The sequence below is a fragment of the Echeneis naucrates genome, chromosome 23, assembly GCF_900963305.1.
Source record: "Echeneis naucrates chromosome 23, fEcheNa1.1, whole genome shotgun sequence".
NCBI classification, from domain to species: domain Eukaryota; kingdom Metazoa; phylum Chordata; class Actinopteri; order Carangiformes; family Echeneidae; genus Echeneis; species Echeneis naucrates.
This window is the reverse complement of record NC_042533.1, coordinates 15,249,021-15,276,039: the sequence shown is the minus strand read 5'-3', so window position 1 is coordinate 15,276,039 and position 27,019 is coordinate 15,249,021. Positions and strand designations below refer to the sequence as shown.

General features: G+C 40.6%; 2 protein-coding genes across 2 annotated transcripts; one reads left to right on the top strand and one right to left on the bottom strand.

Annotated features, from left to right (window-relative positions):
* Window positions 1-1,276: 1,276 nt before the first annotated feature.
* spx (spexin hormone) lies at window positions 1,277-4,633 on the top strand. The gene is made up of 6 exons (XM_029495726.1): window positions 1,277-1,333; window positions 1,645-1,728; window positions 1,866-1,923; window positions 2,331-2,393; window positions 2,553-2,636; window positions 4,569-4,633. Exons 1-6 carry the CDS (start codon window positions 1,277-1,279, stop codon window positions 4,631-4,633), a joined length of 411 nt encoding a protein of 136 aa, XP_029351586.1.
* Window positions 4,634-6,333: 1,700 nt separating this feature from the next.
* On the bottom strand, window positions 6,334-26,006 carry gys2 (glycogen synthase 2). Its single transcript, XM_029495409.1, has 16 exons — window positions 25,883-26,006; window positions 22,922-23,103; window positions 21,992-22,183; window positions 21,681-21,866; window positions 16,914-17,058; window positions 16,617-16,734; window positions 16,259-16,379; window positions 15,432-15,538; window positions 13,502-13,561; window positions 12,970-13,048; window positions 11,395-11,508; window positions 10,043-10,169; window positions 9,115-9,210; window positions 8,840-9,003; window positions 7,324-7,404; window positions 6,334-6,549 (listed from the first exon to the last, which is right to left on the bottom strand). The coding sequence occupies exons 1-16, from the start codon at window positions 26,004-26,006 to the stop codon at window positions 6,334-6,336; spliced, it is 2,112 nt and encodes a 703-aa protein (XP_029351269.1).
* Window positions 26,007-27,019: the final 1,013 nt, after the last annotated feature.

Here is a 27,019-nt window from a genome sequence, read left to right as displayed (position 1 = left end):
ACATCTAACATTATTTATGCATTTTTCAGGTGCATTACATTACAAAACTTTGATAGTTAGTCCACAATCAGTGGAAAAAGCATTTCTTACAAAAAAAAAGTTGACCGATAAATTGAAATCATTTAGCGCACTCTCCACTGCCACTTAGAAAACACAATGATGGTATAAGATTTGACTGTTATGTCTGGCTTTAGTTTTATTTGGTCCCAGAGCTGTAAAGTGGACCATATGTTTAGGGACTAAAACCTCCATTCTATCTAATGACCGTCAGGGGAAGGCTCCCCTTCTTGTAAACGAAGTCAGTTTGGAATGAATGGGAAAATGTCCCTACCTCTAGCTTGGCTTTGTTAGCGCAGTAAACATTTTCTCAATGAGTTTATGGTATTATTGTCTAGCTTGAAGTCTTCAAAACAATTTCTGTCACATTTAGAGTTAAACAGACCATATTGCTGCATGCATTAGGGTGGCTATCGATTGATTGACCTACCAGAAAAACCATGTCAGATCCACCCCACAGTCCCACCTTTGCCATTATGATGGTGGTTGTGTGTACAGAGCTATGGAGAGAGCCTTGTGTTTATACTGTAGGAATGGAAATTCACCAAAAGTCGAAGTTAAACATACTGAAATTTTTATTTCATGAACTGTAGTATCCAAATTAAAACAACTAAAAAGTCACTCAATTTCTAAGTAATGTAGAAAACCTTTTACATTTTTCACCTTTTGAATTAAATTTTGGGAGAGGGAAAGGGTCTTTTATATAATATTCAAGTCTTATTTTTGATGCGCCTGTAGACCGTCATTAGGGGAAACTTCAGGAAATATTAACAAACAAATGATAATGACAACATTTACAACAATTACGAAGGTTTGTTTTCTCTGGTGTTTGAGGACAGTGAAGTCAGTGCAGCTCAGCCTCACTCATTCTGCAGTGGTGAGTAGCAATTCCATCCATTACTGGCTCTTTCTCTTCATTCATGAATTCCAGCTTTCATGTATTGGTGTTCTGCTCCAGTGAACACGGTGCAAACATCATCAATATTCTCAAATATCACTTACCCTATCGACAGTGACTTCACCCAGGGCCAGAGCACATTTGGCGTTAACGGCCCATAGATTCAGCTCCGACCTGAGTGATTTAGTGGGCAGCTGGAGGTGCATGGCTGTTGTTTTAATGCAGAAATATTTACAAGCAGCAGTTCCCCGTTGAGAGGAGCAGAATTGATCGGCAGCTCTCCTTTTCATCAAATTGGCGTGACCTATAGCGGCTGGCATCATGAGGGAGCGCGGAGGGTACATGTTTCCCACCCCTAAGGATATAAATACGGAGAAAGTATCGCGAAAGGCTGCTATTCTGTCTCGTCTAAGTTGGGCTGCTGGACTTCTGACACTATGAAAGTAAGTATGGAGAGTTTTGGTTTCATTGTGTGCTCAAAATCCAATTTTTTTCATCTCATGTCAACTTTTAGTAGAAGTTTTATCTATCTATCTGGCTGTCTGTTTTGTTTTTTTTTTGCTCGTGTGCGCACTACGCGTGTATTTTGTGCGTAACGGGTGAATTATGCACAATGCGCACCGGGATTTGGATTGAGTCCCCTTTGATTTGGACTCTGACCGAAAGTGAGTGAATGTTTGCTCCCACAGGGATTGAAGATCATCACACTAACTTATGTGCTCACCCTTTTGCTCCTGGCGACCTTTATCCCACAGTCGTGCAGTGCACCGAAGGTAAAGCAACTTTATTTTCTTTTTATGGAATAGCTGACAGTGTGTGTTGTCACCCAGTAACCCTCATGATGATCCTTGAAGAACATAACGCGTCATTAATAGCAGAGTCATAAAATATTTATCTTTGTTTATGAAAGGGCTCGTTCCAGCGGAGAAACTGGACCCCCCAGGCTATGTTGTACCTGAAGGGCACACGTATGTATTCACCTACTGACCACATGCTGCTCAACAGTGATGAGTGTAATATAAAAAGAGCTGGGATTAAAAAAAAACAAGATAAAAAGACATTATGTCATATAGTCTTGACTTTTTACGCTTTTTTATCCTGTCATTGATGAAGTCAATTCTGCTATACAAGACAAACACACCTGAGCCTCTTATGACTAATGGGGGAGTCAATGAGAAATAAAAAGTGCCGATGTATGTATTGTTTTATTTCACAATGGTGTGGTTAGAAAACACAACATTCTTAATTTATTTGTCCGTTGACTGAACACACTTAGCTCTTTACAACAAAGAGACAAGTGGACATTGTAGCCTTCCAGATATAATTATACAGTTTTCTTATCTTTTTCTAGCCTAAAACTATTTTTCCTTTCCAGAGGGTCGCAGGTTCATCTCAGAGGACCGAAAAGAAGGAGATGTCTATGACACATTGCACTTAGGTACACTTGGATCAGAAAAAAAAAAATTAACCTCTGTTATTTGATCAGGATGAAAACAACAACACTTCCCCAAATGTTCTCCAAAACAGTCAGAGAACTAGAATCAACTTTGGTCCGTGAAAGTGAAGATGGTGATATTTGGTTTTTGTTCCCTGTCAGAGACCCGCAGTCAGAACGCAGAGAAGCTAAGTCTGGACCAGGCAGCCACTGTCCTGCTCAACTTCCTGCAGCAGGCGAGAGGAGGTGAGAGCAACTTCTGTATCAGCTGGCACACAACAGCTGGGGTAGATGTACAGGGGATTCAAAAAGATGTATATGCCTCTATATATGTTTATATGGTTATTTATGGGTTCTAAATTAACACCTGCCAACCAAATCATTTTGGCGGGTGTTGATAAAAACATAGCTAGCCAGTTTGGCCGGGGATGCATGAGGCAATCCTGTCGGTCAGATATACGCTATGCTATTCATTGTGTGGCTCTTCAAGCTTTAATTGGTAGCTCGTGTGGTAAACTATAACAATATGGTAACCCAGCCAATATTTTTTTTTCAAATGTCCTACATAAATATTCAGTGAACACTGCACTACAAACATCTGCATTATACTACTGACAAACCTGGCAACGCAGCGCGCTAACGGCATTGTTTACGACACCTTCACAATGGTGACGTCACGGTAGCTCCGCTAGCCAGCGTGAGATGGCTAGCGGAGAATCGATCGAGTTCTAATTTTAAAAGGGCAAAAACCGGGCGGACCGACGCTCAGCGTCGTGAGGGATAGTGAGGATAAAGAGTCTGAGGAAGCAGCAAACGAAAATCAACATGAAGACGCCGGAGAGGGGATGAGCAGTCAAACGTCAGATGTTCCGCGTAAAAACCGTGTGGCTCTCCCCTTGACGTTGCTCTGCCAATGTGGCTCTTGTGAAAAAATAAATAGTGAGGATCACTGCTCTGCGCTATGCTTTTTTTCTCGGTTATTTGTACCCCTGTAGTGATTCATACATTTCCAATAAATACTGTGCCTTAATGCCACGTTATGACGTTTAATACGCCGATTGGCTGCGCTGTCTAGAGTTCAACCAGCGCGAGAAACGAACAGAGATAGATAGCGTGAGGGAGGTAGATAAAAACAACGGAGCTAAAGTTTAAAGTAGAAGTAAACTAAATACGGCGGTGGTTGAACTTGGGACAGACGAGGTTGGGCGAGGAGAGAATGGAGGGGATATCGGCGACAGAGCGTGCGAAACGAAAAAAAGAAATTTTAACCTCAAATGGCTAGTGGAAATTCTGATCGGCTGGTAGGTTTAGAGATCAAAAAAGTTAATATGGAACCCTGTTTATATTTACTTGCATTTAATCAAACCCTGTGTTAATGGGGCAGCACAGCGGCATAGTTTTTTGCCGTGTTGCCTCACAGCAAGAAGGTTGCGGGGTTTTCTGTGTGGAGTTTGGATGCTCTAGCCTTCCTTGCATGGGATACTCCGGATTCCTCCTACAGTCCATAAACATGCATGTTTAGGTTAATGGGTGAGTAAAGTGTGAGTTGATGTTGGTCTTCGTCTGTCTCTGTACGTAGATGGACTGGCGACTTGTCCAGGCTGTACCCCTACTTAACTCTAAAATCCACACTAGAAATAATCCCTTTGGTAGAACTGGATAACTTCCTTTCTAAGTATAGAACACCTTCTGCAACTCTAGTGTCTGCATTTTATTTATTCCTAATCCATGCGCTGTTTTAAGGTTTTAAATTCAAACAATGAACTTATGTCCCACATGCTTGAGAAAAGTTTTTGGACATTTAACAGCTTCCTACCTTCCTGCATAGGCTTCATACCTACACATTTAAAGGAACTTAATGACAATTTCAAGGCATTTTTTTATTAAATTGAAGGCAAATACAACAGTCTGTGGCAATAAACAATGACCCTGTCAAGGTCTAATATCAACTCAAAAAACTATTATTTAACTAGTGCTACACAATAATTTTAAGAGAGATTGAGTCTCTCAGAGCAACCTATTCATTTGACTTTCTTGAATTAAATATTTCCCCCTGACCTACAAAAAATCTTCAAAGACTTCCTGATGAACAACTGCATGCCTGTTGCTCTGGCTTTCTCTGAAATTTTGTATTTTAATTCCACAATCTAATATGAATTTTTCCTCTCCCTCTTGTAGCTGATGAGAACCCAGATGAGGTGTACATCCAGGAGCTGCCTGTGTGGAAGAGAGAATACTTCTGATAGTTTCAGACATTTGGAAGGCTGTTAGAAAGCACCATCTTTGTTTTTGAATGTAAGTTCTTCAGTCCTGTGAGAGATAAGAACAGCTGTTTTGTAAACATGAATTCTATGTTTTAAACGTGATGTTTTAATAATAAAGAGGTTGAATTCATAGCACATTTGGTCTGAGATTCTCTGAGGTTTTAAAATTCCTTGACAAAAATTCTAGGCGAGATCCATTGCTGGTGGCCCAGGAGTAAGGCACATGTTTCCCCAGCTTTGTGTGTTGCTTGTCAAACACACTAATCTGTTGTACCATAGTCGTATGGAATTGTCTTTCAAATGTACTTTCAAGTAGGACCAGGATATACTTTTGCTCACTGAAGTGAAAAGAGATCTTAGAGTGATATCCAAGATTTTTTTCTAAATTTAAAATAAAAATATTCTTACATTTATAATCAAAGCAGAAATAAGACTATACACTGCTTGTATTTACATGGGCTTCAGTCAGTACATGTCTCCAATCTAACAAAAGGCAACATATAAAGACAAATCATTCAAACTCAAATTAAGTTTATTTTATATTAACATATATATTAACTTACTTATATTAAGTTCAAACTCATCAAATATGTCAAACTGTTACACAGGAAAGGAGCTGTAGAGAAAAGAGAGAACGATTTTCATATTTGAAAATTTTTTTGTCAGATTTAATGTATTTGACAGGCCATATTGGACTCTGCAGAACCACTGTCTTTTGTTTCTCTGCTGTTTCCTGTTCCCTGTGCTGAGTACTTGCCCCTAGTCTGTTTCCCCTATGTGTGTGTGTGTGTAAGAAAGAGAGACAGAGAGAGGCTGGGCATGACTGACCTACATTCCTCACTCCTACCTACCTTCTCACACACCTGTTGATCATCTCCATACTGATGTTCCTGATCATCATAAGTCAGTGATTCAGTATATGAGTCTGATCCTGCTGCCCCATCTTTACTGGTTTGTTGCTTCACAGCCAGTGAAAGGTTGTTCTTCAACCTGGCTGTTTCTAGTGTTTCAGGCCAACTAGTTATCCAAATTCTCTGTTTAGCCTTGTCCAGCTTCAACTAGTACCAGGTCCTCATCTGCCCATGCCATGTCACCCTCAACCTCATCTCTGGCTCTGGATCACTCCATACCACCACTGCTGGCTTCCCAACACTGGATTCAATCCAAACTCTTGCTCCGTCTCCTCACAGCCAAGAAATCTAATAGGACAATGCCTTGTTGCTGTACTCCCTTTATGTCTACCATCCAATTATCATTATTACTAATTGTAAATTTGTTTCAAGAGTCTGTGTCATCATTGTAGCTTCAGTTTTATTTTTTAGAAACCACAAAAAACCAACCAGCATCTGAACAACTGAAAGTGACTCAAGATTAGAACATGTAAAATGCATCTTTTTTTTCTTTCACAGAAAATCATTTAGACAATTAGAATTATTGGATCACATCATATCATTACACTGTGTCATCTGCATAGAGCAGAGGAATTCATTGTTATACTCCTTCACTAGTGTACAGTTTCTCAGTAATTACAGTGATCTTTTAAATCTATTTTGTGATTATTCGATAAAATGCCTTTATTTTCACTATAGGCAAGAATATAGTGAAGTTGTTGATTGTCTCCCAGCAACACCTAACAAAATCTCTGGATGGCTGGATAAATCTGTACAGTCTGCAGCTTCTCAGTTTCCCGACTCTCCTGGTTGCTTCTTCTTTCCCTCAGACATGGCACCCAATACAAAGGGAGACTTAATGTTCAACCGGTCTCTCTCAGCCTCGTCATCTTCATTGTAGGGCTCATCATCGTCCTCCACATCACTGTGGTGGGGAGTGGAGTGGAGGGAGGCTGACGGAGAGGGTGGCACAGAGTAAGGGCGTGGGTAACAGAAGCCCTCTGTCTGTAGAGGTAAAGGGAAAAATATGGTTCAATCACTTTCTAGAATAGTATATATGAGGATTTTCTCAGTTCATTTGTAAGAAAAAACACATCTGAGTGAGACTTCAAACTTCCTGGAAATGGGTTAGCTGTGACCTGTTCTACGAGCGTGTGCATTTAAGTGTTGGAGAGTAACACCAGCATCAAGAATCTCAAACTTGCGTTGTAACATTTTGAACTTTTCATTTTAGCCTCCTTACCTTTCTCTCTCTTTTTTCTCCACTCTCTTCCTCTCTTGTATATGGCTCATCAATATGATTGGCTCTAATTTGATTAGAAATTAATCAAATCATGTCTTTGACAGCTCATTATCATCGTATGAGTCACAGTACTTTGTAGCTTTCATGAAGGGCAGCAGTTTTCAGCCTCAGCACCATTCAAAATTATGGCTTGTCATTCATCCAAATGTTATGCTGTCAATTAAAGCCTGACCAGTATGGATAACATCCACCAATAGGCACTGCGTGTCAGTCACTACATTGGGAGGGATTATTTTGTACTGACATGTTAGAGTTTGTGGTTAGTTGTAGCGCCACGAACACAGTGTGCTTAACAGTTGTCAGTGTGCTCCTCTTTTCACTGTGACATGTCTGACAGGTGTAATAACAGACCTGATTTTCAGAGTTTCTTTAATTTCCTTTGAACTTGAGATTATAAAAAATGTTGATGAGGACAACTGACAGTATATATCCTCTTCAAAAACTGCCATTGCATATTTGTGTACACCATTGCTCACCTTCAGAGGCTTCATGGGGTCCACCTTAAACTTCTCTGGGAAGGCTCTGCTCAGTGCAAGATGGCGGGCATGTATGTAGAACTGTCAATTATAAGTAAATGAAGATAATCAGCAACAAAAGTGAAATCTTGCAATTTTTTTTGCCTTTATAGATTTTTCTATGAAAGGTAATTTTCAGCATTTGCAAACTGCATTTAAACTGCAGCTGGCTGGGTGTTTTTATGCACCTAACAAATGAGTTCATTTGATAACAAGTTTCTGGAACTAAGGATCACATGAGTAAATCTCATTGGTGTGAGTAGTCAATCAATATTTAGCATGCAGCATGCTTGGACCATGGTCAAATACATTTCATTGTGTAAAGAAAGAGTAAAAATTAAATAAAATCAAAGCTAATTATGTCTATTGTATTGTTCATTTCCAACTGATTTGATAAAGTTAGTATAAAAAACTGTTGAAGTTGACATTATGGTGTGGCAGGAATGACTGGTTGAGCTGGGCTAACTGGGTAATCAGGGCTAAGACCTCCCTTATCGTTTTCATAAAGATGAGAGAATTGTTAAAAAGAAACTACAACATATATTGTTATTTTGGTGAAAACCACAGCAGCAAAAGCATCAAATAGTCAGGACATATTTGAACAGGGCGCTTTTTACAGCCCAAACTTGAAATCTTCGATTTATGGTTATAGTGTGCAGGGTTGACCCTCGAATTTACTGATTGTGGAACAGGTCACTGGCTTCACACAGTCAGCTGTTTTTCAGCTCCTGCTGGAGGGGAGTGGGAGAGGCGAGAAACTGTGGTCATGGAGGGTGTTAGCATGAATAAAGTTGATTATTATTATTTATAGATTATTTTAATTCCTCATCAAATAGAATTTTAAAAAATCAGATTTATTTATAAAATACGAAACATTAAGGCACTTTACATTGCCCTTCAACCAAGTGAAGAGACAAAGGTCTTGTCATCCAAACAATGTTATCGCTAAGAGACGGCCTAATAGCAAGTGTGGCCAACATTTTACTTTATGACTTGGACATTTATCCAATAAAATCAGGAAAATTAGAACTTCAGTCATGTCGTAAATTGTGCAAAACATCCAATAGGTTATTTTATTACTTTGCAGTTGGATGCTGTGGCTGTTGTAACATGGTACCTCTGATGTAATGCTGTTTCTGGTCAAGCATGAGCTATTAATAAGTATAATGCATGCGTTAACACAAGCTATTGGCATCAGTGCATTTTGGCTGACAGGTTTTGGCTCTGCACCATTTTGGCCTTGGACTATGTTTGCATCTTGCTTTATCTTGACCACAGCTCAGTCTCAAATCTAACTTTGAATGTCCTTCCCCATTTTCTAGCTGTATGGTTCCAGGTGATTAAGTTCATGGTAATTATGCGTGCAGACACGAATAAGAGAGAATGATTCAGGTAATTCCTGCAAACTGAAACAGGAATTCATGTTATTGTGTCCCTCTTATCAAATTTGATCCTTGGTGGTACAGTGGAAACAGACCCGTCCCAGGTATCGCCAGTCCAGCAGGTCTGACAGCCTCTCTGTGCGGTTGCGCTGGATGATACGCTGGCGCCGTGACTGCTGGCAGAAGCTGAACATGAACTGGGTTAGCTGGTTACAGGACTCCTCAGGAGAACGGAACCGCCGGTCAACAATGTAGATACCTGAGACAGAGGGAGGACAGACACAGTCAGTACTTTCTCCTTTGGTCTCCTGCAATATTTTTGAGAGGCTAGACAAGAATGAGATTAAATATGAAATGTTTGTGTCCCTACCATAGGCAGCAGGGTCTGTGACGTGTTCCTCCATGAAGCAACCGAAACCTGACAAGTTGGTGGTCACACTGGGAATACCCATGACAGTACACTCACCTGGAAAATAGAAGCACAGAGCAAAGGACAGAAAAAGCATATGGTGATTTATAGCTGCAACAATAATTCAACTGTCTTTATTTAAGAAAGACATCAATTTAATAACAAACAAGCAAATGTAATATTCACACAATCATTTGAATAAAAATTTTAACAGCCAAAACAATCAGGGTTGTAGATTTTCTGCCTGCCTTACTATATTTGTTATCAATATAGTAAATTCTTGCGATGGTCACCAGTCCATTGCAAGGCCAGCATACAGAGATAAACAGCCACTCGTGTGAGCTGTTGTTTGGTCACTGTGTTTGTTCCCACTCAGATCTACAGACAATTTAGAGTCACCAGCTAACCTAGACATGCATGTCTTTGGACTGGACGCACACAGGTGCGGGGAGAACATGCAAAACTCACAGAAAGGCCCCAGGCTGGGAACCAAACCCGCGACCTCCTTGTTGTGAGGCCACATCAATAACCACTATGCTGCCACAGCTGCCACATGGTGGAGGGAACAAATTTTGAACAAAGATTGTCTATAAAAGTAAACGTCAACTCTGGTCTGAAAAGTGAAGCAAATGCTGAAGAACCTTAAAACCTGCATTCTGTCTAATGACCATCAGGGGGTGACTTCATTGGTAGAGGTCAGATAGTATTGAAATCCGAAAATGTGTTCCAACTCATTCCTGGAATTTTGACTGTTTTCTAATTTTTTAAAGAGACTTTGAAATTTTATTTTCAATCTAATTGTAGGGAGATTAGTCATAGGAACATTCTTTGTGTGTAGATGTATATGCACTTGGACATGACAGGTTGCAGTTTGAGTGTAAAAAGCTACCAGGTGTGTATCCCCATGGTTCATAGTAGGAGGGGAATACACCCAGGTTAACACCACGGACAAAGTCCTCATAGTCCATTGGTAGCAGGGGGCTGGTGGAGGACAGGAACTCAGGGTGGAAGATTATCTGGCATGAGAGGAGAGAAAAATGACTGTTGGAGTCGAAAGTAAATTATTTTCCATCTAGAAACTTAACAATGCAAGACTTGTTATAGCTGCAACAATATATTTGAGTGCAATTCATAATTTTTCTGTGACCTTAGCTTCCTTTGCAAACCAGACCAAAATCTTAAACAGTATGCACATACATAATAGGGTATATGCATACATATATGGTCAAATCAAATCAAATCAGATTTATTTGTATAGCGCCAGTCCGTGCCGTGCCATGCCGTCCATCAGTTTGGACGGCATTATTTTGGCCTCCAGCTCCACTGTAAGAAACCTTGGAGTAATTTTTGACCAGGACATGTCATTTGTCCCTCACATAAAACAAGTTAGTCGGGCAGCTTTCTTCCACCTGAGAAACATTAGGAAAATCAGAAACATCCTTTCTCAGGATGATGCAGAAAAACTAGTCCATGCATTTGTAACTTCTAGGCTGGACTACTGTAACTCATTACTATCTGGATGTCCAAACAAATCTCTAAAAGGCCTTCAGTTAATTCAGAACGCTGCTGCACGAATATTAACAGGAACTAGGAAAAGAGATCACATCTCTCCTGTGTTAGCTGCTCTTCATTGGCTGCCAGTAAAATATAGAGTAGAATTCAAAATCCTTCTTTTAACGTATAAAGCTCTTAATGGCCAAGCTCCATCGTATCTCAGAGAGCTCATAGTTCCTTACTGTCCTAGCAGGCCACTCCGCTCTCTAGATGGAGGTTTACTTGTGGTTCCTAGAGTCTCCAAGAGTAAATCTGGAGGCAGATCGTTCAGTTATCAGGCTCCTCTTCTATGGAACCAACTCCCAGCATCGGTCCGGGGGGCGGACTCTTTAGTAACTTTCAAGACCAGGCTTAAAACTTTCCTGTATGACAGAGCGTACAGTTAAAAAGTCCTCTACTCTTTAGCTATGCTGCTATAGGCCTAGGCTGCTGGGGGAAGGAGTGAGCTTCTCTCTCTCTCTCTCTCTCTCTGTCTCTCCCTGTCACCCTCTCTCCCTCTTTCTCTCTAACTCCCTCCTTGCATGCGCTGATATATGGTAGGGTTAATGCTCTAATCAAGCTAAATCAAAACAAGTTTTCCATGTTGATGTTTGGATGCCTATATTCTCACTAAGTGCAGAATCAAATCAATCCACAGACTAGCCCCTAGAAACACACTTTATAACTACATGAAGACATGCTGCCTACCTTGACACGGTCATTCCTGGAGTTGAAGAGGCCAATCCGTCTGACGTTGGACAATATGGGATCTGTTGAATCATCTAGCATGTTATGAGTGGTCACTGGAGGGAGGCTGTGTCTCTGCAGCAGGGAGTGTGACTCGTGTTAAAACAGTCAACATACAAAAGGGAAGACATAATCAGGGAAAGGTCCAAAAGAATTATGCATTATATTGTCATTTTGTTGTAGATTTTTGATGTATTGGTATATATTCCCATTGAATTAGAATAGAACTGAATGTCCGGCCTCTCTTGTGTCTCTAAGGAGGAGAGTCTTAGCTCATTTGCCAGTCCTGTAAATGTTTACATGTCCATTGCTAAAGGTCTAACACATGTAAACACAAACGCCTAAAACAACAAACCTTTCACAGTGTGATTCTGAGAAACAGTGAACATTGCAGTAAGAAGACCAGCAGTGCTTTATTTAAATGTTGGTTTATAAGTTACATAGTTTTCTGTAATTTACTTTAAAGAAGTTTTAAAAAGCTGGCTTAAAAGCAATGGATTCATGAACTGTTAACATTAACCTACTGAAAGAGTACACTGATATTAGAGAATACTGTTTCCATGAAGGACTACTGTTGGATCAAACCACAGGGTCCAATTTGACTCGCCATGACCATAAAGGACCCATGACCCTGTTGATTCACTGGTTTTCCTTCCTTGGAACACATCCCACAGAGCTGCTATCTTGGAGATGCTCTGACTGTTAGCATAAACTGACCCCTATCAATACAACTGTGAACAAACAGAGCACCCAAATGTTAGTTAAAATATGATTCTTCCGGTTGTTTGCTGATTAAACGAGGATCAACATCCTCCTCTACTGTTAATTAAAATATGAACAGACAAGGTTGTTGTTGCAATGTGGGCTGTGGTGGGTAGGGGATGAAAAGGAGTGAGAAATAGAGGAGAAAATGACAAACAGAAAAATTAGCACATGAGCACTTCTTCCAATCACCATCACTCCCCTCATGCTTGTCACCAATACCATGTGCACTTTATTTCCAACCAATTAATTATTGACATTGGCATAAATTCATTTAATTGAGTAAGGCCTTTGTACAGGGTCTCTGCTTGTAACACTGATTAGCAACATACATCACCTGGAAACAGTCTATTGACACCACAGTCTAGGGTAGTGGATGCTAATGAACCGTCTCTTGGCTTCGCTACAGTTCTGATGTCCATTCATGCCTCTTGTCAGTAAAATCCTTTCTGTCCTGTAATTCATACACATCCGCAGTTCTACCTCACTTCATTCTAGTAGGACAGGCCCTTTCAAGTCATCCTCTGCACATGTCACTGACTGACTGACTATCTGACTAACCATTTGACTGACTGTTTGACGAATTTAACTGACTGATTCTATGACTTACTGACTAACTGACGGTCTTTACTGAATAGCTCTCTAAAAGTTGGTTTGTCTGTTTGTCTGTCTGACTGACAGACTGAATATGTGACCAACTGACTGACTGACTACTTACTGACTTAAAGAAATTTTAAGCAGTCGAAGTACTAGAAACACAAACAGGCTGAGTACCTGAGTGGCATAGATGGCTCGCTTCATTATGGTGAAGTCGTCTCGGTCCAGAATGGAGTTCATGTCAGGAATCTTCCCTCTAAGGACAGAGTAAATCAGAAAACGCCTAAAATAAATATTCCATTATTTTTTATTTATCATAAAGGAGCAGGGTTGGAGCAGCAGGGTTGGAGCAGCACGGCGGCGTAGTGGTTAGCGCTGTCACCCCACAATAAGAATATAGTGTATAGGTTAACTGGCGATCCTAAATTGACCATAGGTGTGAATGTGAGAGTGAGTGGTTGTTTGTCTCTGTATGTCCTTGAGTGTTGGCAATGCGATGGACTGGCGACCCGTCCAGGGTGTACCCTGCCCCTCGCCCGATGTGAGCTGGGATTGGCTCCAGCAGCCCCGCAACTCAGATATCAATGAAGCGGATGAAGATGAGTGAGTGAGTGAGTGAGCAGGGTTGGTCTAAACAGCAATTTCACAACAATATGATTTCTCATCAATATCAATGAAAAGAGTTCCCTTAAAGTATCCATATACTTACTTTAACAGGGCATCGTACAGCTTTTTTCCAAACTTCTCCTTCACGGTGTGAGCTGTGTCCCTGTAAGGGAAAAATACAAAACTAGGAAAAATATATGGACTTCAATTGAATGGCTTAACTGTGGATATTGAATCTCACACAAATGATTTTCAAATGGGGAGCTGAATCATCGAGGTTAGAGAAGTGAGCTTGTGCCTGCAGTTTAAAAGTCAACTCTTGGACCAACACCATAAATTTGAGAAGAGGAAGAGAGAAAGGAGTCCTACGCCTTTTTCATAACAACTGCTGAGATGCCCCTAAGTAAGCCCCTCAAGGCCCAACAGTTTAGAAGACTTAAATGTAAACAACAGAATAAGTCCAAAATTATTACAAAATGGAAGTTCTTTTCAAAACTGACTCTTGCAAAATGCAAAATGAATTTTATTAATATCACACTGGAATCACATTATTTGCATCCCAATTCTGTTGATCTCCTGTTCAAAGGAGCTACTGGAACTGGGCCAGGTGACTCAGGAGTCACTGAGGGTCCCTAAACTCCGGCATACCTAAACTGTACCAAGACTCTATTAGACCACCACAACAGCCTGGACTGTTATGCAAAAAAACTCTACTTTGCTTCTGCACTACTCTACAGCACTCAGACTCTTACCAAGTGCAAAACCATACAATGTCATCCAGGCTGTCACTGGAAACAATCACAACATCCAAGGGGCAGCTACTACCCCATTCTTTTAATATGGTGTCAACACATCAATTGAAAAAATTTAATTCATCACCTTGTGTCTACATACATGAGAAATAGTAATTGGGATCATATTTTTTAGGAAATGGAAATGTCAGATGAGGCAGTAAGATCCAGTTACTGGATTTGGATTAGATAAAGTAATAGTAGCTGGGAGCCCAGCAGGTGTGAATGCGAGAGTGAGTGATTGTTTGTCTCTGTATGTCCTTGAGTGTTGGCAATGCGATGGACTGGCGACCCGTCCAGGGTGTACCCTGCCCCTCGCCCGATGTGAGCACTTAAGATAGACAGACTCTAGGGAGAAGCAGAGGAAGAAATCCAAGAAGAGGAAATGTATTTAAGTGCAGGGTGTGGGCTGTTTGAGCCTCTTTGAGACCATGCAGTTAGTCCAGGTGAGTTGGCCTGTATTGGTTTGATTTAGTTTGATTATAGTACTGTTCAGGTGAGTTTGGTTGCTGAATCTGCGAGTGTAGGTTGTCCTCCACCTCTTGCACCCTCTATACTTTCATGTCCCCTACCCGAACCAGGGTCTATATCCCATCCCCACTTTCACTGGTGCAGTTGGTGAGAGGTCAGAGTAGTTGATGGTCGTGCTGTTTGAGATAGTTGTCTTTGTGTGAGGAGCGGTGATGGCTGGCATTAGGGGGATGAATCTGGGACACCAGTGTTTACTGTCTAGCCTCCTGGAGGCGTTGTGGGCCTAACTAGATGAAACACCGGTGAAAGGAGGTTCCCACCTGACACCTGGTTCCCACCACCTAACCCTAACCCCAAAGACATGTTAGCTACCACTGCTCACTGGCCTAGTCAGATATTATCTGTAGGGCACATAGGGCAGAGCAAAAGTTTGTTGTTAGGGAGCAGTGATAGTTTGAAGTTTGCTGTTAGTTTTGGGGAGCTAACCACTGAGTCTGGTCCTTTTTTTTTTTGTCACACAAGTTTCTTTTGTTTACTCTAAAAAAACATTATTATTCTTATTTTGGATATATGCATGAACTGAAGCTCCTGACAGGAATGTGCAGGAGTTTAGGCATGCTACTGCTGCCATGTTATTGGTTGCTTGGATTGTTGAATGAGCAGGTGCACAGGTCTTGCTAAAATGCCTGTGCATGTACTGGATGGACATGACCATGTTGGTATTTATAGTTTAGTATACTTTAGTATTATTCAGACTAAAGTGAGGCATACCAGAGCTGTTTGCGCACTGCCTGCCCCTTCAATGATTCCACATTGAAGTTGTTGGTTTTGGCAGGCATAATGAAGAAAACTACCACTGTGACATCATTTCTGTGGACCTGTAAAGAGAGACAGGAAAATAACTAGGACAGGCCAACAACTAATGACAAGAACAGGGCAAAAAGTACACACTGACCAGCCATAACATCAAGACTACTTAATATTGTTTCCCCTTTGCTCTCAAAACTGCCCTGACCCATACTGGGGTCTAGAGTTCTCTAGACCTTTGAAAATGATCTTTAGTACCTGGACAAAGATGTTAGCCACATCCTTTAAGTCCTGGAAGGTAGGAAATGGAGCCTCTAGAGATCAGACTTGTTGGTCCAGCTCAACCAACAGATTGAGCTGAATTGATTGGACTGAATTTTGGGGAATTCGGAGCCAAGTTAACACCTTGTACTAGCTGTTGTTCCTCAAACCATTCCCAAAGTGTTGCTGTAGTGAGGCAAACTGCCAACAGGGCATACTTCCTTGGATCCCTTATGTTAGATGCTCATCTCTGCAGACCAGGATAACCCCACAGAGCTGCATTGTTGGAGATGTTCTGACACATCACAGTTTGGTCATGTCAAAGTCTATCTCCTCCCTGCACCTCCATGTCCCTGTTCCAACAGCTCAACTTCAAGACTAAATGTTCACTGGCTTCCTAATACATCCACCCACTGACAGGTTCCATGGCAACCACATATAGCCCACTCAGTAATTGGTCATAATGTTATAGCTGATAAGTATATAAAACAGCAGAGGACGTCTGAATACATAAACACTTCAGACCTTACCCGCAACAGGTAGTTGAGTCTGGACAGTGATTCAAGGAAAATATCAGCTCCTTTGTTGGAGAACTCGTATCGTCCAGCAGTGAAGAAAAAAAGTGTTTTGTCCAGGTTAAAGTCCAGATGACTGCAAGGAAGTAAACAATCACAATCAGGTTTAATGGAAATAATACTGTAGTCTGTAATCTACTGATCTATGAACTTGCTGCCTATTTTGCTGAGGTGACATATGAAATATGATAATGTGAAAGTCCAGTGAAAGGAGATTAAAATTTTACAACCTCCTGCTGATTTAAACAATAATTTGATTACATTACACTCTGCATTCGATAGATTGGAACTGTATGAATTAAAAACCCCTCACCCATAAAAGTGCCCTCTCACAAATTCCTGGATGTGGGTCTTGCTGGTGGAGTGCAGGTTTTGAAACTCGTGCATAGCTGAGAATTTCTTCACATTCAGCCCATTTGGAGTTACCACATCTGGATTATAAACATAGTGAGAGAAGAACTTTACTGAGTATAATTTTGTTATGTAATTTTTAGTTTAGTTTTATTTCGCCACAATGGTGGTGCCAGAAAGGGTGTCTCATCCTCTGGGGACCATGAATATTCATATAGGTAACCAAGTATTGGTTCACAGCAGTGAAAAGCTTGCCCACCTGGCTTCCTGTGCAACATGTGATTGGCCTCCACGGCAGTGATCTGGGAGACTGTGGTGAAGACATGAGCACAGTGGACTGCAGCTCTCTCCATGCAGTAGCGATGGTAAATCTGTCTCTCACCTGCCTCCTTGTCAATGTCAAACTGCAACTCACGAAGACAGCAAGAGAGACAAGTCACAAGTCAATGCTGTTTTAGAGGTCATTATTCTTAGGATTTTAGAGACTCGCTGGTGGAATCAGCATTTGGCAGGATTCAACCGATTGTTGATGCACCATTACTCATTTGATTTACAACTGCAATTTTAAATCCTCCATTTCCCATTCCCATCTTTTTTGAAACCAAAATAAATAATATTTGGAGGAGAAGCTGAAATTGAGGGTGAGACAGGACTATATCTGACCTGCTCCAGCACCTTGCTGTTTCTGGTCCATCAACCATACTGTAGCCCCATCCTAATGAATACCCTCCTTTATTGCCCATTTTCCTCTAAATGAGACCATCATTTAAAAAAATGATGGTACCATGTTATATTGAAGACTTGAAACTAGAGACTGAGACCATAAACTCATAAATTCATTTCACTCAATGTTTGCATTTCAGTAATCCAGGCCCATGTACAGAGCTAAATGTGCCTGTGAATGTCATTGTGTGAAACACAGCCAGTGCAGCATCACTCTTTTTATAATGAACAATTATTAAAAAGGTTATTAGCAATATTCATGATAGTTAACTCAAATCTAAATCAAAAACTAAAATCATATAATAATCTATTCTATTTTGATTACAGCTGCAGAGTATTCTGGTTCAGAAATGTTCTTGTGGAAGGCTGATCTATAAAAATCCCGTGCATGTGTGTGTTTTTGCATGATTCAGTGTTCATGTCAGTAAGTAGAACATGTAAATAACAGCTATAAAATATAATTAGCAATTATCCAATTGACTTCATTTGTTTGGCTGGATGGTATGTCATGGTCAACAGACCTGAAAATGCATATTGCATGATTCTATTGACAGAACAGTTGAAGTTAAGTTGGACTTCCTGTTGAGACTGAAAGGATAATTGACAGACAGGTGTTTGAGAGACCTTTAGGTCAATGCTGACCTTCAGGATCTGAGGAGAGGAAAGCCAATCACAAACATCACAATGGCCCCTCCATACAACACAGCATCACTAATAATGCTCTAAGTGGCTGTGAAGGTTGAACCGTAGAATGTGAATGTGGCTGATACTGTATGTATGTGTGTGTGTGTGTGTGTGTGTGTGTGTGTGTGTGTGTGTGTTGTCTTTCTCATGGAACATTAGACATATACTACTATCTTGATCTTCTTGATCCAGATGTTTTGGCAAACTATAGACCCATATCAAACCTTCCATTTATTTCTAAAATCATTGAGAAAGCTGTAGCAAAACAACTACATGAGCATCTGGATGGGAACAGTTTGTTTGAAGAGTTTCAGTCAGGATTTAGAGCCCATCATAGCACAGAAACAGCGCTGGTTAAAGTCTCCAATGACATTCTAATGGCCTCAGACAATGGATCAGCCTCCATACTTCTCCTTCTAGATCTTAGTGCTGCATTCGACACCATAGATCATAATATTTTACTACAGAGACTGGAACATGAAATTGGAATTAAAGGAACTGCACTAAAGTGGTTCAAATCCTACTTATCAGATAGACATCAGTTTTTCATGTAAGCAACAGCTCCTCCTCATGTACTGTAGTCAGTCATGGAGTCCCGCAGGGTTCGGTACTTGGACCAATCCTCTTTACGCTTTATCTGCTTCCTCTAGGCAACATTATCAGGAAACACAGCATCAATTTCCACTGCTACGCAGACGATACTCAGCTGTACCTATCAATGAAGCCAAATGAAGTCAGTCAGATAGTCAGACTGCAGGGATGTCTTGAAGACATAAAAGTCTGGATGACTGCAAATTTTTTACTTCTCAACTCTGACAAAACAGAAGTTATTGTACTCGGTCCTAAGCACCTCAGAAAATCTAATCATCTCATCAGTTTGGACGGCATTACTTTGGCTTCCAGCTCCACTGTAAGAAACGTTGGAGTAATTTTTGACCAGGACATGTCCTTTGTCCCTCACATAAAACAAGTTAGTCGGGCAGCTTTCTTCCACCTGAGAAACATTAGGAAAATCAGAAACATCCTTTCTCAGGATGATGCAGAAAAACTAGTCCATGCATTTGTAACTTCTAGGCTGGACTACTGTAACTCATTACTATCTGGATGTCGAAACAAATCTCTAAAAGGCCTTCAGTTAATTCAGAACACTGCTGCACAAATATTAACAGGAACTAGGAAAAGAGATCACATCTCTCCTGTGTTAGCCGCTCTTCATTGGCTGCCAGTAAAATATAGAGTAGAATTCAAAATCCTTCTTTTAACGTATAAAGCTCTTAATGGCCAAGCTCCATCGTATCTCAGAGAGCTCATAGTTCCTTACTGTCCTAGCAGGCCACTCTGCTCTCTAGATGGAGGTTTACTTGTGGTTCCTAGAGTCTCTAAGAGTAAATCTGGAGGCAGATCGTTCAGTTATCAGGCTCCTCTTCTATGGAATCAACTCCCAGCATCGGTCCGGGGGGCGGACTCTTTAGTAACTTTCAAGACCAGGCTTAAAACTTTCCTGTATGACAGAGCGTACAGTTAAAAAGTCCTCTACTCTTTAGGTATGCTGCTATAGGCCTAGGCTGCTGGGGGAAGGACTGAGCTTCTCTCTCTCTCTCTCTCTCTCTCTCTGTCTCTCTCTCTCTCTGTCTCTCCCTGTCACCCTCTCTCCCCCTCTCCCTCTTTCTCTCTAACTCCCTCCTTGCATGCGCTGATAAAAACCATCCTTCTTAAAAAAACAAAAAAAAACAAAAAAAAAAACAACAGTTTCACCCAGTTCTAAGCATTTATACTGCACTTACTAACCATGTTCTGCCAAAGTCTCTGTCTCTCCCAGTTCCTCTCCTCTCTTTCCCTGTCCTCATCCTGCGGGTGGTGACTCATCGCCATCCCATGTTCCTGCAACACCTGCTGGTCCATATTTCATGAATTCTGTACTACAGCTCAACTCCATGAACTTCATGCAACAACATGTTCCTGCCTACACCCCCCCCCCCCCTCCAATGCCTGCTTGCCTGTCTCTCTCTCTCTCTCTCTCTCAACCCAACCGGTCGAGGCAGATGGCCGCCCCCCCTGAGCCTGGTTCGGTTCGAGGTTTCTGCCTCTTAAAGGAAGTTTTTCCTTGCCACTGTTGCCAAGTGCTTGCTCATCGGGGGATCTGTTGGGTCTCTTTAAATAAATTTATAATTTTATTATAATAATAATAACTTATTTGGTCTAGACCTGCTCTATATGTAAAGTGCCTTGATGTAACTTTGTTATGATTTGGCGCTATACAAATAAATCTGATTTGATTTGATTTGATTTGATTTGATTTACTAATAGAACATGCAAACTCAAACATAAAAGTTCCAGGTCCAGGGTTCAAACCAAAAAAACTTGCTATTAAATACAAATTCACTTCTTCTAATGATAATCAAGTAAACAACCAAATAAACAGAGGCGAAAACTTACCTCCATGTGATAAATTATGTTTTAAAAAAATGTTTTTACCCCCAGTTCTTAATCAGCCCACCTAATATTTTGTCTATAGAGTTAAATTATTATTCCACTACAGAGATGCAATGTGATAGCATCTAAGCATTTATACTGCATTTACTAACCATGTTCTGCCAAAGTCTCTGTTTCTTCCAGTTCCTCTCCTCTCTCTCCCTGTCCTCATCCTGCAGGTGGTGACTCATCACCATTCCATGTTCCTGCAACACCTGCTGGTCCCATATTTCATGAATTCTGTACTACAGCTCAACTCCATGAACTTCATGCAGCAACATGTTCCTGCTTATACCCTCCCCCCAATCCCTATCTCACTCTCTTTCTCTCTCTCTCTCTCCCATACTCAACCCAATCGGTCGAGGCAGATGGCCGCCCCCCCTGAGCCTGGTTCTGTTCGCGGTTTCAAGTTTTTCCTTGCCACTGTCGCCAAGTGCTTGCTCATTGGGGGATCTGTTGGGTCTCTTTAAATAAATTTATAAAGAGTTTGGTCTAGACCTGCTCTATATGTAAAGTGCCTTGATGTAACTTTGTTATGATTTGGCGCTATACAAATAAATCTGATTTGATTTGATAGAGAGTATATAAGGACTATAGTTGGATTTTGTCATAACAGGCCAAATTTTGTGATGGCAGCAGGGGCAGGCTGGGGTTGAAATTCAGCCCAGGAGCTAGGCTTGGAGAGGCCTTTTTACTCTACTGACTTCTACTGACTCAGTACATGTTTGCTAATTATCGCTCCTCTCCTCTCTCTTTTTTTTAACAGGAAAACAACATCCTCAAAGTGGGAGGGGCCGCTCGCCCCCCTCATCCCTGTGTCTGCAACCTGTGAGGGCAGGCTGCTGCAGTTGGCCATGGCTGCGTTTGAATAAAAAAAACAAAAACAAAAATAAAAACAAAAAAAACGTAATGGCCACCAGCCGTTCGGGAAACCTCCCAAACCTCCATATGGCCAGCCCGCCTCTAGATGGCAATAAAGATGTGCACACACATTGTTCACTGATGTTCCTCACAGTCCCCTTTAAAAGGAGCATCTTCAAATTAGACAGCAATGCAAAACTTTCTCCATCACAAACTGTATCAATCACCTGCTTTGGGTCAGCAGTGACAGTAGAACATGTAGGCATCTACCCCACTGGCATCTCACCTTGTCCAGGTTGTTATAAAAATCAGCGTTCCCAGCACACAGGTATCGTCCCAGCAGCGTGGCATGTGTTGTGAATATTGTTGCCATGGGAATCTTGCGAGAGCGAGAGAAAATGAGCCCAGGTCCTGCTTGCCACTCATGGAAATGAGCAATGACATTTGGTTTCTCTCCCAGATTGTCAGTAAGCTGGGAAACAAGAGATAACTGAGAGCTGAAAATATTGGTGTTTAAGTTGACATAGTATTTAAATTGGAGCTGCAGTCGATGATTTCACATGTTTCATGGGGATTTGAGCCTGAAAACCAGCAGACCTCTTTAAAGAACCAGGCAACCAAGGAGCCCAGGATGAGTGAATCATTGGCCTCTCGGTCGTGGAAGGGTAGGCCGATGTTGCATGTCTGCCATAGGTCCCCCTTCCACCGGTCCAGATTCCAGGCAGCCGAACCAATGTCAAACAGGATCACATAGGGGCTGCCCTCAATGAGCCAGCGGCCAAAATGAACCTGCAGCATCAACATCAACAGAGAACACAGAGTACATTTTAAGTTACTGGACTGGAAACATGCTATAATGACTGTCTTGCTCAATAAGATTCTTTTAGATACATTGCTGATCTGCAACATTTTACTGCCAGTTAAAAGGAAAAGGCCTCAGTTAAATTTGAAATTAAATTATTTAATTTTTTTAAAAATGTAAACATTGGCTCTAAATATGGAAGTTAATGTTCTGACATATATAATCAGCAATCAGCTCATCATATCAAACATTTGTGCATACTAGACCACAAAATATGCCACAACAGATCATCATGGCCTCTGGTGTTTGACCACCATCTAGTGGTTTGTGATAAGTATGTAGTCTCTTCAGTGTGTGGTCAACACATTGAGAGAACACAGACATTATTCCAAGTGCTGCCTTTCTGAAATCCTTTACTCATGCACCAGGGTCAGTAATATGGAAACATAATTTTGTTAACTCTGTGTAATGTGCCTGCAAAGACATATTCAAACATTTTCAAAACAACAGTAATCTATTTTGTTTAGCTGATGATTTTCCTTTGATGAAAATATTTGCAGAAACGGACACATTCTCAATAAATTTTTCTAATAAAATAAATTATAAAAACAAATTCAGTGCTTGTAGAGCCAATGCTCCTTCTTGCAAATGATAAGACACGGCATGGAAATAATTATTATTCGTGAATGCGATACGGTAAAGTAGCAGTCACAGCCACCACACACCTGGCAGCCATTGTGGATGAGAGCGTCCATGGCCTTCCTGATGTTGGGGTTTGGGGGTTCACAGCCTTCTACCTGTGTCTTGAAGTTTTGTTCAAAGTATGGTCCCATCATGTAATAGTTCTCGCCCCACTCATCTGTCGTGATCTTAGCCTTGGTCTGGATCACAGTGTAGATTCCTCCAACTGTGGGTTCACATGTGGTGAAAGTAAATGATGAATATCAAGTCAAATATATTTCTTTTCCACATAAATGTTAATAAAGGTCTTGCTCTTCTACTTGTAGAACCCCGTTTCCCTCAGCATACCAGCAAAGCTTTAAGGCTCCCTTTCACCCCACTTCATGGACAGTAAATCTATCCATACTTACTTTATTGTTTGGTCTAATAAAGTCGATGCCAGAGTCACACTGGTACTCAGGCATGATGTGTGCATCATGGCTGCTGTTGCTGATCTGCTGCAAAAACATAGCTGTACATTCACACTGGTTACATGTCTGCTGCTCCATTGCAATCTTTTTGCACAGCACTTACAAGAAACTTGAATGTTCAATTTCTCTTCATTTGTAATTGGTGTTGGAACGTATATTTCCACCATTTTCATGTCTGTCACACATATCAGATTCATCCTGGACACAGAGACTATAGAGGTAAATTTTATGTAATATCGTTGGCATGATGTCAAAATGACTGCCAACAGTTCTTACCTCCCTATTTTTACTACTAGCTTTGGGTATCACAAACATAGGCAAACATCTGTCAACAGACAGAGAGGCAGACAGATAGAAAGATGCAGAGGGAGACAGAGACAGCCAGACAGACAGAGTGACATATGAGAAGACTGCTTTCACACAAAGCCAGTGTATATTCAATGATCAAACCCTAAATATTAACCTTTATTATTCAAATGCATCACTGTGAGGAAGTTGATACTTCTGTATTTTGTTTTGTTTTTTTTAAACGTGAAAATATGTTTTTAAAAAAATTCCCGTTGCTCACTTGGCAGCAAAAAAGGCAAATATTGATATGAAAGACACTCACTGAGTCCACGATGACGTCCAAACTGCATCAGAGAGCAGTGTTTATATAAGAGGTGAAGGCAAAGAAAACAGCAGAATGACCAGTGACCTCTGAACTGTTTGAAAACAGGGCAACATGTTGCATTACACACATAGAACATCTAGACATGCATTCAGGACGCAACACTCTCTGGTTTCTGGTTAAATATTGCTTTCAAAGATGCAGTTGCTGTCAATGTTGAGAGGAACTAGATAAATTTATATTCGTATGTAATCTAACTGTCAGAAACTAAACAATCAGAAATAAAAACCAATGTATTTTTCTCCGTATATTAATATACCAATAGGATCTTAATTCAGAGATCAAGTTTGAGTTTGTATGCAATTGACTTATATAGACTTAACAGTATGCTTAGAGTTTGTCGTTTTTTTCATAGGAAAGGTAACTTAATGTTATTTCTTTGTGATATTTAAGTAAATCATTGAAAACAAAGAATTCAAAATGAATTGGTGAGCTGTATGATTATTTCATTTTTTTCTATTTCATTCATCAAATGTTGTGCTTTGAGCATCTATGAGCCATACCAAAGATACACTATTGTATAACTTTATCATAAAATAAACCATAGATATGGTGGAATCTGTCAACCAATACCCAATAATACTCTAACATACTGACCTATGATTATTCTGCAGTCATTACTACATTACTTTATTGTAATATTACATGAGTACATATAATTCGGACGCTGTAGAAATACAGAAAGACAAACACACAGATACAGTTCTGCCAATGTCCAAAATCACTCCATTTTGTCATCCCACACATACACACTCAAAAGGTGAAACACTACCAATCTCAGTGTTGTTTTTTTTTATAGCATTTATAGCATACTCAGCATACCACAGCACAAGGCTTACAGGTGTAAAAAGCCTAAAAGGTGAAGGCCACTGATAATTATCCCAGAAGGCATTTCCAATAAAATAATTCAAACAAGGTACACAACTCTTCTCTGATACACAATACTTTAAACATTTTTAGCTCACTCGCATCTGAGGTTGCTTCAGGTGTTTTAATATATATATATGGCCCACAAATTGGTCATAACTTTTCAACAGACTAATGACTGAAGTAGCGCAGGTTTGTTTGACGTAAGAAACAAAACACTTTTTTTTTCAAATGCCTTCTTTTAATTTGATCAAAATAATTTTTTTGATTGTTGAGGTCAAGACCTAACCAAGTTCAAATAAAATTTGCTTTAAAGTATTTTTACTGGAACTTCTCGAAATTCACCTGGGTTCACCCAGACAGCGAAAAATGTTAGCAGAATAAAACTGTGTTATTTTTGGAGAAGAGTTGTGTGACCTGTTTCATTTGGATTTTTTCTCACCAACAATTCAAAGGGGCAGACAGTTTATTTGATGGACAACCAAGACTACATTCACTATCAAAAATGTTTCCTCATGTTTGCATCTCTAATCATATCCTCAAGATTATTGTTGCAGCCATGTCTGCCCTGTTTCCATAACTCATCTGCAGTTTAATATTTAACTCCTCAGACTCTGACTCAAACTCCCAGTAAATTTCAATATTTGCTTTTCGGGGGACAAAGAGTCAGAGTTTTACACAAGGTATCAACAATGCAGGCATATTTGATCATGCTTTTACCGTATTGAACTGTTGTTTTTATGTTTTTTATGGTGGAGTATACCCTCCCTGGTTGGGTCATATCTCCGTTTAATTATGATTGGTCTAAAATGACTGTTTTATTCAAATACCTGAAATACAGACGTAGTGTAATAATAGCCTGATAGTTTTGGAATGCTCTGGAAGAGCTTCCTCTTTTATATGACTGCATAAAATATACATAATAAAACTTGACTCATTCTTTTAAATCAAAACTCAAAACTTGTGATAGTCACAGACATATTTTAGCTCTGATTTACCTTTGTTCGTGACCTCCCAGGCCACCTCAAACAGCAGCAAGTCGTCCACAGGCAGCTCATCCTCCTCCCAGGCTGGCAGCACCCCGCTCAGGGATGTCATGGACAAGGAACGAGACAGTGGCATTTTGAAAGCTATTGCAATCCAATAGACTACAGCTGAAACCTGAAGTAGATCTGTCCCCCAAATAACCCTGCAGGCGAAGGGCCTGACCTCAGTAAGCACAGTTCTCCAGGATACAGCAGGAAAAGAGGGACACAGGAAGGCAAAGACCTTCCACTCCGCCTATTGAGGCTGAGTGTCCAAACACAAGTTTGCACAACTACTCACTGCAATCATTTCCATTTAGTGTGGACAGCTTAACGCAAACCCAAACATTAACCAAGACCTCTGATGTGACATTTTACCTCATTTAGACCAGCTTTGGTCTCTATGAAGACAAGTGGCAGTGGCTGGGACCACGCTTCTACTGAAAAGGTACAACAATGAATACACACACATACACCGGTACATGTGCTGGTAGCTGCCAGGTATCATAGTAAAAGTAGCTACAGTTTTTCTGTTTTGTTTGAAGCAGGCTATTAGAAGGAGACTTTTGTTTGTGCAAATCGCTGACATAACCAACTACCAATAGAGATCAGTCTATTAGAATGGAGGCCACTCTTATGGGAAATACAGTATTCAAACTTCATTCATTCATATTCTACCACTTATCCATTTCCAGGTCACGGGGGGGACTTGAGCCAATCCCAACGCACATTGGGCGAGGGCAGAGTACACTCTGGACAGGTTGCCAGTCCATCACAGGGCCAACACACAGAGACAGCCAACCACTCACACTCAAGCCTATGGACAGGTTTATGTTGAAAATGTTGGCATGACGTCTAATTATAGTAAGGTAACACTAACTAAATGTTGGATGATGGTTTACACAACGTTTACACAACCTGCCTGTGTCAGCTGGGAATGCTACGACAATCCATCAAGCGGAGCGGCTTCGTCGCTCACCAAAGTCGCACTAAATCATTTTCAACAATTTTTGAGCGCAGTGTGCCACATGTAATTGGGCAGTAAGGTCAGTAAGCACAACAAGAATTCATACTTAAGGCGCACTGCCGATTTTGGAGAAAATTTAAGGA